The sequence below is a fragment of the Amblyomma americanum genome, chromosome 1 (assembly GCF_052857255.1).
Source record: "Amblyomma americanum isolate KBUSLIRL-KWMA chromosome 1, ASM5285725v1, whole genome shotgun sequence".
NCBI classification, from domain to species: Eukaryota; Metazoa; Arthropoda; class Arachnida; order Ixodida; family Ixodidae; genus Amblyomma; species Amblyomma americanum.
In genome coordinates this window covers 435,214,240-435,228,492 of record NC_135497.1, presented here as the reverse complement: position 1 = coordinate 435,228,492, position 14,253 = coordinate 435,214,240, and the positions used below count along the sequence as shown (strand labels likewise).

Here is a 14,253-nt window from a genome sequence, read left to right as displayed (position 1 = left end):
AAAAGCAGGGATGCTAACAAGAACGGTTTCCGGTTGGCTACCGTGAACTAGGGAAGGAAATGAGGTGAATTAAGGGCACAGGGTAAGCCCTATACTTCCCATGCATTTTAGGCCATGTTGAGGTACATGTTTCTCACTAACTAATAACAGTAGCCTAATAATACATATATCATTGTTTGCCAAATTTTGTTCTCTTTTTACTGAACTAGAATATTTGAAATGTGTTGAAAATTCGATTTTTAATAAAACTTTTTCCGGTAGTACACAAATCTGGCCTTTCTTTGCGCATTTCAAAATTCATAACAGAATAACTGCTCAGTGAAATTGCTTAATTCTAGTTCAGTAGTTGGCAACACTCATTTAGATGATTGCAAATAAAAATCAGCCGTCTGTCTTGAAAGGCATTGGAAATAATGGTACCTTTGTAAGAAAAAACACTGTTTTGAGATAATAAAGCGTAAAGAAAAAAAAAGATGTGAAAAACCATTTTTTATTCGCAGAAACGCCTCCATAGTAATTGGTTTAATAGCCCCCTGCTTCGTAGTCCCTGTAGCCGTCATTTTTTCGCTTTTCGGCTTGTCGTTTTGACTGTCGGGCCTCTTTTGTAAGTTGTCGTGTTGCTCGGTCCGCAAAGTACATGCGCTTATGGTCAGCTTCCCTCAGCCACTTGATGGTGTTGCTCCCTGGGTTCAATACACACGCCTTCAAAACGTTGGCCCGTGCGATGCTACCATCATTAAATGAAAGAACAGCATCCAGTGTTGCCATCCGTAGGGTCCGAAGCCTAACAAACACATTCTTTGGCGCGCGTTCCCAAACAACATGGTTGAACGAGTCATTTGCATTTTGAGTTCGCCCATGCAGGCACTTCTCTAGGAGCTCAGCCTTCGATAGCTCCCTATAAATGGGTTTGATAGCCTCCAAGACAGATGCAGGCAAACACTCCTTGTGGAAAAATGGCTTGCCCTCTGACTGACTTCTGTTGAAGGCACACCACGTATCAGGTCCCTTTGGGCAAAGTCCATGGCATGGGTCATCGTCTGTGGCCGATAAGTGGAAGAAGGTTGCCCAAACGGCCTTTCGCATTTCATCCAGGTTTCCTACATTTCTTCTGATGGCCAAACCATAGTACGTCTGGAGCTTGTCTATTACTGCATCAGTCAGTCGGCCTCGGCCCGAGAGGCTCTTTCCATCAGAGAGTTTTCCTGCTTTGTTTCCTTTTTTTAGCCTTCGTAACCTTGTGCCCATCCTTTTTTGCACGTGCCCTATGCACTCAACCTTGGATATTTCAACGGAATCACCATATGGCATTTGTGCCTTCACAGCCATAAAAGCCTTGCTGTCAACATCCCCAAGGTATTTGACGTATCGAACGCCGTCAAGCTCCTCATTCCTGCCGAAACTTTTCAGTGCTCCTGCGACTTCCATTCCACCGCTGGTGCCTTGGTAGTTGCTTTGGCACACCTCTCTATGAAGGGGGTCACTGTTTGTACCCTTGATGCTGCACTTTGGACAACGTTTAGACAAAACCTCCACATCCAGCACTTTCCCAGAATCTACACTGGTCGCAGAGACTATGCCGTTATTGGAAGTATGGCCTCGCTTCTGCCAGCTTCCATCAAGAGCAACTGCGATGTCTTTATCCCCCTCATTCAGCTGCACAGCTTCGTCAGCTGCCCTTTTCATCGACTCCTGAGCAGCAGCTTCGATGTGACCTAGAAGTTCCTGATTGTATTTCGCAAACTTTGTCGGCAGCTTAGGAAGGTTTAGCATAGCACAGAGTATATTTCCTGCAGCCATTCCCTTACCAATGGACCTCAAGGCATACACTAACCTGAGGTTGGCTTCATAGAGGCCAGAAGTAGTTTTCTTCGACGTCTCAAATTGTTGTGCGGCACTACACACTTCACAGTTCAAACTGTAAACGCTTGCAACACCTACCCGTTTTGTCACAATTTCGATGAACTCAACACTTCCACCGCACTCTCTGCACACACAAATGTGTGTAATTGCGGCACAAATGCCGTCCATGTCCATTAAGGCATATTGGCTGCTGCTCTGTAGCACATCCTCTTCCTGGAAGCACAGAGAAAATCTTGAAAGCTTCGATGTCGAGGAGCTGGCGCGTTCGGCGTTCGGGATCTCATTCGGTCGTGGACATCCTTTTGCTTTTTCACGATGAGCGTAGCGGTTGCCGTGAAATTCACGTCTGACGAAAGCCTTCTTTGCCCTGGGCATCTCAACTTATCAGCAGCAACCAACACCGGCACAATTTACAATACTGATCGAAAGGGATAGCACTCGGACGCAGCTGCATGAAGGTTGCAGAAACGTGGAATAAACGTGCAAAGCGTCTCAGGATTGTCTTGGCTAAATAAAAGGAGCTGTACAATAGTTGCCAGACAATTCTTTATATGTAGCTGATTTTAGACAAGTTTTGAAATCAGGTGGTGGACTTTTTGGTTGAAAAAATTGACGTTAATCCTGAAAGGGGGCGTGGCCGCTCACTACTTGGTTTCGGAAAAAGCGTTTTTCAGCCGTAAATATGGCTTTCTGAGGAAAGTGCGATCATGCAACATGTGTAGAAAGAATTGAACTTCTAAAGTTCCAAAAGAAAAAAAAACGATTTTTTTCTAATTTTACCTTACCCTGTGCCCTTAAAAAGGAAAGAGAGAAGGAGCGGGAAACACCGTCACAGTCTGCAATAAAGACAGTCGTTCGTAACAAATATAACAGTGCATTGTAAGCCTTGATGGCAGTCGACTGTTGTGGCCACGGGCCGAGTATATTGTCCTCTGTGGAAGGGCGAGGATCAAGGCGGACCAGAGCAGAACGCAGCTGGCGTCTTTCGTTCCGGAGAGCAGGGCACTTATACAGGAGATGACTGATTGTCTATTCGCAAACACAGTTTACACAATAAGGGCTGTCGGTTATCCCGATCCAGAAAGCATATTAAATTGTGAAGGCAACGCCCAGCCATAGACGGCACAGTAAGGTTGCTTCGCGACGCGCTATATCCCTTGGGAGACGGAGGTGCAGTCCAGGGTCCAATGCCCTGAGGCGACGGCTACAGAACGCTCCAGCATTCCACACTGAACGTGTGAGCGCCAGCCTCAAAGAACGAAGCCCATACGCTGCGTGAGCTCTCGTTGCAGGGATATTGACAGGGATCCCGTCGTTGTGGGCAGAACAGGGAGCTTCGTCTTCCTGGTGATTTCCAATAATACCCCAGTCTCCTAGCTTCCACTGTGAAATTGTCATGTCCTTTCAATGTGGCGCCATGGTACAGCTTGCGGATTTCTGCAACGAGTTGCTCGTGTGACCCGTGGTGTAGTGCAGCTTGCAGGCCTTGTGGGGCTGCTTTAGAGTCAGTGAAAATTGTACAGCTATGTGGAGATTCCTGACTGATGAACTGAACTGCAGCCCGTAGGGCAGCTAGTTCCGCACCAGTTGAACAGGTGAGATATGCAGTCCTCACCTTCATTAAGGTTGACGTGGCCGGGATCGCCACATACCCAGCAGAACTTGTTGAATTCACTGAGCCATGTGTGTAGATATGGTTGAGGTGATTATGGTTAAGATGCAGACGATCCAATGTAATTTGTTTGAGAGCAGACAATGATAACCCAGATATATTAGAAATTCCCGGAATAGAGAGGTGCACCCGAGGTTCATGCAGACTCCATATTGGTGAGCACGGTCTTGAAGCAGGAGAGAATTGCGAAGGAAGATAGGCACGATGAGCTTCATTTACTTTTGCAAATGCATTATGTAGTCTGAGTACTGGAGCAGCGTGAAGATGATGACTCGGAAAGCCAGCAATAAAATTCCAATGAGAAAGAGCGTCAGGCAAGGAGATACAATCTTACCTATGCTATTCACCGCCTGTTTACTAGAGGTATTCCTAGGCCTGAATTGGGAACATTTGGGAATAAGAGTTAATGGAGAATACCTAAATATTCTTCGATTCGCTGATGACATTGCCTTGCTGACTCACTCAAGAAATTAATTGCAAAGCGTGATTAAAAATTGAGACAGGCAGAGAAGAACGGGGGTTCTTACAATTAACATGCAGAAAACCAAAGTAATGTTCAAAAGTCTAGCAACGGAACAGCAGTTCAGAATTGAAAGCAATGAGCTGAAAGTGGTAAAGGATTACTACTTAGGGCAGTCAGTGACAGCTGATCCGGAACATGAAAGGGAAATAACTAGAAGGATAAGAAAGAGGTGAAAAGCATATGGCAGGTTCTCTAAGATCATGAATAGCAGTTTATCAATACCCCTCAAGAGAAAAGTGTACAAAAGCTGTACCTTACCGGTACTCACCTACGGGGCAGAAACTTGGAGGCTAACGAAAAGGGTTCAGCTGAAGTTAAGGACCACACAGAGAGCCATGGAAACAAAATGGTAGCTGTAACGTTAAGAGACCGGAAGTGGCAGAGTGGGTGAAGGAAGAAACGCCGGATAATGACATTCGAGTCGAAATCAAGAGGAAGAAATGGGCTTGGGCAGGGAATGTGATGCGATGGCAAGATAACCGTTGGTCCTTAAGGGTAACGGAGTGGATTCCGAGAGAAGGCAAGCGTAGGCGTGGCCGGCAGAAGGTTAAGTGGGCGGATGAGATTAAGAAGTTGGCAGGTATAAGGTGGGCGCAGCTGGCAAAGGACAGGGCTAATTGGAGAGACATGGGAGAGGCCTTTGCCCTGCAGTGGGTGTAGTCAGGCTGATGATGATGATGAACTTTTATCCAATCAGAAGGCCAGCCTTATCCGCAGAATGAGGGATTTCGTTCGGCTCCCGTATCGTCCCAGTTTTTAGTGATTTATGTTTAGTTTATCTTCACAGAGCCCTTTGTAGCTGCCTACTAAATTTATGAGTAACTAAGATTTTCAGGTATGTTTATGATTTTCTAATATTCCTTGACTGCAATTCGGACTGTTTTGAAGTATTAGCTACTAACACACTGTCCTTATTAAGCGCAGGCTTGTCGCCTCCAGAATTAACACATGAGATGCCTTCTGACGACAGTATTCGATTTTTGGGTTAAAGGCTTTTATTTCATAACGAACATATCTACTGCAGGTGCGAGGAAAGCGTGAAAAAGCACTGCTTCTAATTGGCTCCGCGCATTCTAAAGTTTTAAGGAGGGGCATTGTAGGGCTATGCTTGAACAATGCGCTTTCTAAATCTAGTCCTGAGCTAATGGCTGCTAGCTTCAGTGAGCCGATCCTTCGTCTCAGAGCCGCGATGTATCCTACTAATGTTTTGATAAGTTTCGCGGAAGCCCTTCTTAAGCGCCTGTGCTGAAAAGAAACTTGTACGTCACTACTGCCTTCGGCAAAACAGATTGCTGTGATTCCGTATACATTCGTGGCTTATCTCATCGCATAAAAACTTCGACGAACAGGGTAACGTGAAAGTTGTTTTTTCTGCCCCGGATAAGCTGCAAAAATTGCGCAGACTGTCCAGGTGCAAGGGTCCTAAGAAACCGAACTGCAAGAAGAAGCACCGAACAAAGTTCGTAGCATGTACGCATTCTATTCTCTACAGCCTCCCTTTGAAATCTGGGAAGAACTATGTAGGACAAAGCGGTAGGTGTTTGAAAGACCACCTCCGTGAACATTGAAATATTGTGTCTGTACAGCGAGAGGGGTTTCCGAACGCACATTGTAGGAAATGTATGACAAACGGTGAAGATGAAAAATATAGCGAGTCAGATGAAGTCTTCGTGTGCCAGTCCGCTACCAATATTGCTCTCTTATCACCAAAAACAGTTGCCAACTCACTCGAGAAATCATAGAGGCTGAAATTATATACCGGTTGGCTGTGTTCTGCGTGGCCAAGCCATCTATTGCTCTTACTGGTAAGGAGCTGTTATACTTCTCTCAGCATATGAATGTGTCACCTTCTGCACATGCGTGATGTTTTCCCGGTTTTTCAGCTATATATACTGGTTTGAGGTTCAAGCTAAACCATCTCAAGTGAGCGTTTGTGTTTTCCATGTGTCTTTCTAGTGTCATCGTCTTTATTTGCGCTGTGCATTTTTGTCATGAATCACTAACATGCCCAGACTGCCACCTTAGTGAACCATATTTCTTCTACATTGGGCCTCTTTCTATGTGTTCCTCGTGTGCCTTCATCAACTGTGGCTGTCATCGCAAGCACAGACTGCAAATCCCGGTGACTTTCATTCTGCATTCGGAACAAAATTCTGCCAGAGGATGTTCGCGCCTTGTTTGGAGGATTCCTGCCATTTGCTAACACCAGAATTCGGATCTGCAGAATTCAGATATCTTAATGGCTTGGCCACTCAGGACCCACCTTACAAGGCGGCTCCGAGAGTTCTCTGTCCTTGTCGACCAAGCCACCGAGCACTTCTGGCAACTTCAACATCGGCACCTTCGTCGAGCCCTCCCTGAGAAGCGCTCAGTGTCACTTGGTGCTGTCCATGACCTTGAACAAAACAGCTTGCCTCAGGATGTACAGAAGGTGCTCGCCCTGGGACCAAAGTTCGTGGGCCAAGAGAAGAGGTCAGCCCCGGAGCTCGTGTCCTTTGTCGGACGGGTGGCCCGGTGTGCCTCCGCTGAGGAACCCCTGCGCTGCGTGTCCGACGCCATGGACGTGTCGCATCGCTGCAAGCAGCCTGTCCCAAAGGTACCTGTCAAGCGCGTTTTGTCGTTTATGAAAGTACGCGCCCTATGTGTTCTACGTGCTGATAAGGAGGGAGGCTTTGCTGTGCTTTTTCACGGGTTTTTAAAGGTCAAATGCTTAGAAGCTGTTTCAAATGACTTCAATTCCTGCAAGAACTTAACTATGTCACAGGCGAAAATTAAAGCAAAACAGCTAAAGTTGGTACAGTATACAAAAGAGTCACCGTGATTTTCTTGAGGTCTTTTTTAGCGTCAAAACGCATAAGGTTGACACCCCCTTCAGGACAATTGTCTCAGAAAATGGCACTTGGCAAAACTCCCTTGCCATGTTTCTTGCCATATTTTTTACGCAGACTGTAGGAGATGTAAGAAAAACGGTGAAGATGAAAATGATAGCGATAGAGTTGAAGAGTTCTTGTGCCAGCCCGCTTACCAAGATTGCTCAGTTATCGCCAAAAACCTGGGCAACTAACTCCAGAAATCGTAGAGGCTGAAATTATTGACTGGTTAGGTGGGTCCTGAGTGGCCAAGCCATATATTGCTCTGACTGGTAAAGAGCTGTTATACTTCTGTCAACGTACGAATGTGTCACCTACTGCGCATGCGTGATGTTTGCTTGGTTTTTCAGCTATATATACTGGTTTAAGGTTAAAAATAAACTGTAGCAAGTCAGCGCTCGTGTGTTCCTTGTGTACTCGTCTTTATTTGCGCTGTACATTTCCATCACGAAGCAAACGTCCGCATTTCGTCTGAAGGAGATGTAACATCATTCTTTGGCGGAAACCCGGATTTGGCGGATTTCGGTCCCTCGATCTCGGGCTCGCACCATGTTCGGCAGAACTAGGTGAAACGTTCTAAAAGCTAATTTGAGACAAAAGTTACCGCGACACGCAAGCTGCGCAGTTTTACAGCAAACGAACCGCTACGACAAAGATGCAGGACATTTTATTTGGAATCGCGTCTACTTGCGCCAAATATACGAAGCGCGCAAAAGCTTAGTGTTTTGCTATTGGCCTCATCGCTTAGTGAGTAACGATCACAATAATGCAGGAAAGAGAAAAGATATCAGATTAAAGGACCTTGTTTTTGTTCCTTCCGCTGTGTGTTGTACCCTGCAGTGAACCCGTTATCAGATATACAGATCTAATTCCAGTGAATACATGTGTGCGTCAGAGTAGTACACTGGTATAGTATCACTCGGAATAGACTTTTTTCTATTGCGTATAATTCCCTCCGCCGCTTTAGCCAGGCATAGCCGCGTTCTGTATAGTCGCTATCAATTTGAAGGTGATCGCTTGTACGGCGGCCCCAACAAGGAGCAGCGCTGCGTCAAGTCATCGCCTTCCGAAAACATCAGAGTAGTTTCTATCTCTCTTTTCGCTGTTACTTGAGCAGCTGTCACTCCCTTCAAGTAAGTCGGAGCTTTTCGTTGTTTTTTTTACGCGTCAACAAACGGGTATCGGTGACACCACACGTGTTGTTTTCTTCCATACTGTGAGTGTGGACGCAATCAATTGGAAGATTGTCGTGCTAGCCTGAACCCATGCTAGAAATACCCGCCTTGCGCAGCATTTTTTTTAAACTTTGAGCAATAAAATTACACTAGCTCCAGAAACCCTCAGGTTTTTCCACAAAGAGCGGCCACTCTTCTTAGTAATGACGGTGTCAGAGTTCATATTTTTCCTTAGTTCCCCCTTTTCACAGCACACTGCCGCATCTATTAGCTGTGCGCGGTCAGCGAACGTTCAAGCCCTTTAGGTGTTCGAAATTATTAATGCCAAGCAATATATGGGTCATCGGCAGAAAACTTTTGCGATGGCGGCAGCGTCCGGAAAAAAGCAGCATTGAAAACCATCCAAGGTTGTTAGTCATAGGAATGAAAAGGTGCTTTCTCTACCTGCTGCTTAGGTGGGCTCTTATACTTCGCTATAAGGGATAACTGTGCACACCTAAATTCTCGTTATCAAAAGAGTGAATGCAAGAAAATCTAGAAAGTGAAAGCGCGGTCTCTGTCACTGTTGCGTGAGGTATTCCTGAACGGTGTGGGGCGGGAATGACGTTAACTCGACACCCAGAATTCGGATTGCTAAAGTTAACATATTAAATATCAATTACTGATCTAAGCTATGTCCAATCAACACTTTCGCATTAACACTACGAAAGTAGTCTCAATTGCCCCCGTAAGTATTCCGGTGCCCTTCACTACGCAATTGCTTCGTACTTTTCTTCTGTTGTTTCCTTAGCCCTTGCTCAATGGCCCGGTTCAAGTGTCCTCGAAAACGTGGGTGACATCTACTGCGTTTTCCTTTTACGTTAATACAATATCATACTGCTATCAACTGTTTATAAGTTTGACGCTGCCGTCGTTCCTACTCTTTGCCTGCAGTAGCAAAGGCTGCTCTTAAAGAGTCAAAAAGAATTAAGGCGTGACATTGGTGAATATTTTATTCACTGCAAAAAAGAATAATCCTTAGCACGTTGCACTCCCCCATAACGTGAAACCTAAGCTTTATGGGTAGTGCCTGCTTCCAAAACGTATCGACTTTCCTTCAATACTTTATGGGGTCTCCTCCTTGCCTTCGCAGCTCTTCGATTCTTCTGGACAATGATGTGTAGAGCGACTCTACAATAGCCAGGAATTCGATTCCCATCAGCTTTTACTGCTTGCCACAATGTTTCTGGACCCCCCGTGTCCAGATGCACGCGAGACACATTAGCTTTCATAATTCCCTAAATGTTCTCAATTATGTTGAGGTCCGGGCTCTCGCGGTGGCCACTCCAGCTGTTCGATGCCTCTGCGGTTCAGATACTCCTGCATTACAGATGCAGTGTGCGCGGGGCACCCATCATGCTGGAAAGAAAAGCGCCATCTGGGAAGGGTCCATTAATTGCATATTGAATAAGAATGTGGTCGCAAATGTTTTTCTACTTTTTAGCTGTCAGCCTCCCTGCAGAATGCGGTACAGCGGGCCAAGACCTGCGTAGCTTCTGGCACCCCACATAATTACGGAGTTGCGATCGCTGGCAGCAAATTCAGAACGCTGTAACTGACGGAAAAGAAAAAGAAAAAGTCAATTTTGAAATGTGCAAAAAGCAAGAACAGCAAGCGCATGTCTGTCTTACCAGGAACCGGCGACCCTCCAGACGTGAAGGCGCTGGTTCCAGCAAGTGTCGATTGTAGACTCGTCGCTGAAGATCAATTGCCGTCATTGGGGCGACAGCCAGTTTCTGAGATGGTTAGCAAATTGCAACCGTTTCTGAGGGCGACCTGCTTTAAGGAGGGGCTTTCTTGCTGCTACATGACAATTTTGTCCATCCTCATAAAGTAGCCTCCGAATAGTAGGCAGTCTAACGTCAGTGTCGAGCCGCTTGGCAATTTATTTTGCTGTTACAAAGGGGTCTTCGACGGCTGAAGCTACGAGAAGGTGGTCTTCATCTTGAGTCGTTTTCCTGGACATGCGATGATGATGTGCATCTGCTACACGGTTCTCTCTGAAATAAGCCTTCAGGGTACGATCTGCATTTTTTTTGGACGGCCTTCTATGGCAGCGATTTTTCTCTCAGGGATGGATGCCTTCTCTAGACAAATTATTTCCCTTCTTTTGTCCACCGTTAACCGCCACGACATTTTTGAGAGAGACTGAAGGCGCGAGCAAAAGAAACGGCATTTATATGTCACGAAGGGGCTCTGATGACTCTGGGATGTTCGCCGGAAGCTGCGCAATAACGTTTCTTGGTGATGGTTTTTTATTTTTACTAGGAATCAATAGTCTGGCCCCATGTGGGCTGTAAAAGACAGCGACAGTGTTATCAAAACCTGTGAGGGTAGAAAGACACGCCCCGGGTGTACCAGAAACAATGAAAAGAAAAAGATATACATACAATAAAGATAAAGCGAAGTCCGTAATAAGAGAGTAATTACTCATTGACATCCACCCGAGCGCTGCCATACGGCTACAAAAGAAAGCTTTACAGCTTTCTCAGAAGCTTTCGCAGTTAAAAAAATTTCGCCCTGGTCTGAGGTTCGAACCCGGGACCACCGCTTCACCGGAGCAGTGGCTCTACCAACTGAGCTAACCGAGACGGCAACCTTATAGCTATACTTTGTAGCCATATGGCTACGCTCGGGTGGATGCCGATGAGTAATTGCTCCCTTATTACAAATCTGCTCCACCTTGGGGACTCACTCTGCATTATGTTGAAAATAGTGCACGCGAGCAGGCAACTAGCAAAGGCCAGTGTAGGCATTTTGTGAAGTATCCCAACTCCACGTAATCTGCTCTTGCCGCAACATACATGATGATGAATTTTTATGGCGCAAGGGCATCTATGGCCAAAGAGCGCCATGGCACAAGGTATTTTCAAATTCTCAAGGTGGGGTCGAAGACCCATTTCCCAAGCATTTCACCCTAAATAAGCCGAGCACCAAACCAGGGGAAATCTTGTACCCATTGTATCACCGGTGGGTACCCGGCGGCACTGGGGATCGAACCCCGCACCTCTCGCATGCGAGGCGGATGCTCAACCACTTGGCAAACGCTGCTGTATGCCGCAACATACAAGAAGGCTTGCAAATCTGGTACTGGGCATTGCATGACAACTTTGAAGATAATTTTCACTATTTTTCTTAGCAGTCTGCACAAGTAACTGTTCTGGTTTATGGAGGTTTAACGTCACAAAGCGACTCGGGCTTTGAGGGACGCCGTAGTGAAGAGCTCCGGAAATTTTGACCACCTGGTGTTTTTCAACGTATACTGACATCGCACAGTACACGGGCCTCTAGAACTTCACCTCCATCAAAATTCGAGCACCGCTACCGGGATCGAACCCACATATTTCGGGTCAGCAGCCGAGCGCCATAACCCCTTTGCCACCGCGGCAGCTCCTACATAAGTAACTATATTTATTCTTGCAGCCTATGTCAAAGAACTGCCTTAATGCATAGTTAGCTGAGCATGGCTACAAGCTCGTAGATGGATGCCATGCTGCAGTCTAGCAGCACAGTGCCACCAACGCTTTCCAGGCACTTCGAGCCAGCCGACAAGGATACCATCGTTTCAGCACAAAGAGAACGATTCAATCATTGAGCGGCATCAAGTCGTGGTGCTAGTAATACTGGCCGTAGTCAACCAGTCTGAAATTTATGAGGTGGGGGTGTTGGCGGTGGAACTTCTACAATCATGCCTCCTTAATACGACCGCCATCACCAGACGATTTTAATTATTGGCAGTTTTTCTGGGGATCAAACTTCTTAAATGATATTCCGCCTTGCAACATGTAAACTCGCGGCTTGGACAACGGACAGGGTGAAAATTCACAGAGCCCATGGAGCCTGTCCATTTTTCGTTTGTGAATATGGAGAATGACAACGAAATCCCGAGTGCCCGAACCAGGTCTTTCCTCCCGTGTATTTTGTGAGCTCGAGCAAAAGAGAGTGCGAAAGTGCAATTGCATAAGTGATGGTACTTTTTTATGGTTTCGTGATTTGCAGTTCCAAAATGCCAGGTGAGCACACCTTCGTATTTCTCCTATTACATAAATGGCTGTGAATAAAACTTCACCTGCAACTTCTGCAGCGTTGAAAGGCGCACACAGCAGCTGTCAGCCTACCATGTGCAGATATGTGCAAGTGGCATGTGCGATGGGAAGATTTGTGCAAAAGATAATGTCAAACCATCTCCTGAACCACTACTGCACCGCATTTTTTGAAATACCATGACGGATGATAATGCACATAGAGCTGCCACGATTCCGTTAGATTTTTCATTCGCTTTCCATCGCTTTACATAGAAGCATACTTAAATCGCAAAGTATTTTTCCTGAACGTTTCACTTTGCGTTCTGTGCGATCTGTTGTTATAGGCTCGCTTTATTGGCAGGTTTATGCGGGTGCTAAAATGTTCATATATATTACCAAGACATGACTGTAGTACATATATTTTACAGCTGCAAATTGTATTTTACACATATATTTTACACTGTATGAGTAGGTAGCATGCAAATTTGCGCCTGTTTATTATTCTAATATCACGATATTTTCGACACTGCTGTGCAATGGAAAGGTATAAGAACAATACTGACATTCTATTCCAAGTAAACCCATTTTTAAAAGGGAGTTAGTTTGAAGAGAATTTTAGATTGGTGTTTATTTACTTCGTGCCAATCACGGGCTTAAATATTCAGCGTAATGTGCACTTCTCGGTGGAAATTTTTTCTTTATTTGTTTAACGCACAGCTTGGGAGGATCATGCTCCTTCCTTTGCCTAGCGTTTCAAATGTGTACCAGACTAACTGTCCATAAGCAGTATAACTTTACTGGCTTAAAAAAAAGTTATATACTTGCATCTTTGGTGGAAAAACCAATTTGCCAATATTTTGATCCAACACAAATGCTTGCTCAGCTGTTCATTTTACTAGTCTCCACAAGCAGAAGACATATACCACTAGACAAAACAATGAAGTATTTTCCCTCCGTCTGCTTACTAATGTTGGTCCCTTTGCCCAGCACTGTAAGGGCAGTAGTGTTGCATCTTCACGTGCTCTATATTGAGCACATGTCGGTTGAGGAATTAACGTTCTACGCTCGAATAATGGTTGCTCTGTCATACACTAGTATTCTGTGATGGCCTTTATCACTTCATCTTGCTTTCTGCAACGGGCTCTTTAATTCTTTTGCCTTCAGCATGTCAGCGCATCGGTCGCCACAAGAGCACTTAAACGAAAAAAAAATAGAAGCAGGTGCAGGTGCAAGAACAGACTTGCGGTAAGAGTGAAGGGGTTCATTCAGAATGAGCGCAGGTTCGACGCTGAAACCGCGTTGCAGATATGTTTACTCGGTGATATGTTTACTCTAAACAGTTTGCAAGGCATTGGCATACAGGGCCATGTGTTAAGATTCATTAACAAGTTTATAAGTGATCGCGCGGTTCGTGTACGGTTAGGGAGTACGTTAAGCACCGAAAGGGTTCTATCACGAGGTGTGCCTCAAGGAAGTGTTCTTTCCCCCACGCTCTTTAACGCCGTAATGGCTGGCCTACCCGATTCGTTGAAAAAAAGTTGCAGGCAAGTGCGTATGTCACTTTATGCTGACATCTGTATTTGGATTACTGGCTACCAACACAAGCGATTAGCCCTTATAGCTCGACAGGCTCTACTTTCGGCACAAGCTTACCTTCAAGGTGTGGGGTTGTCTCTGTCAGTGGACAAATCCGGCTTTATTCTGTTCCCAGGTGCAGGAAGACGTCAAGTGCGGTTGAAGATAGACCTTGGTCACTCTTGCATCTGTCAATTCAACCACGCGCGTTTCCTGGGCGTCATTATGGACTCCCGTCTACAATGGCGAAAAGCTGTAGACGCGATTGTTCCATCTATATCGTCTCGTCTCAATGTGATCCGTAGAATTGCACGTGAGCAATGGGAAAACCATCCTTCTTCAATGGTCAAACATCATGAAGCGCTGGTGGTCAGCCGGATAATGTATCAATTACCTTTAATTTCCCCCTCGGCATCACAACTTGAGTGTCTCGAAGTTGTCCACAGAAAGGGCCTAAGAAGAGCCATTGAAGTTCCCCAGGCGGCTGCGAATAAGGCAGTACTTCATGAGT

The 14,253-nt window shown here is 45.7% G+C and overlaps 1 protein-coding gene across 1 annotated transcript in view; it reads left to right on the top strand.

Annotated features, from left to right (window-relative positions):
* The window catches only part of LOC144125227 (uncharacterized), a 121,049-nt gene extending 107,144 nt beyond the window's left edge, over positions 1-13,905 (top strand). The window contains exons 2-3 of the mRNA XM_077658446.1: positions 6,468-6,654; positions 13,879-13,905. Coding sequence (XP_077514572.1) covers positions 6,468-6,654; positions 13,879-13,905 — 214 coding nt within the window. The remainder of the gene's footprint in view (positions 1-6,467; positions 6,655-13,878) is intronic.
* The last annotated feature ends 348 nt before the right edge of the window (positions 13,906-14,253 follow it).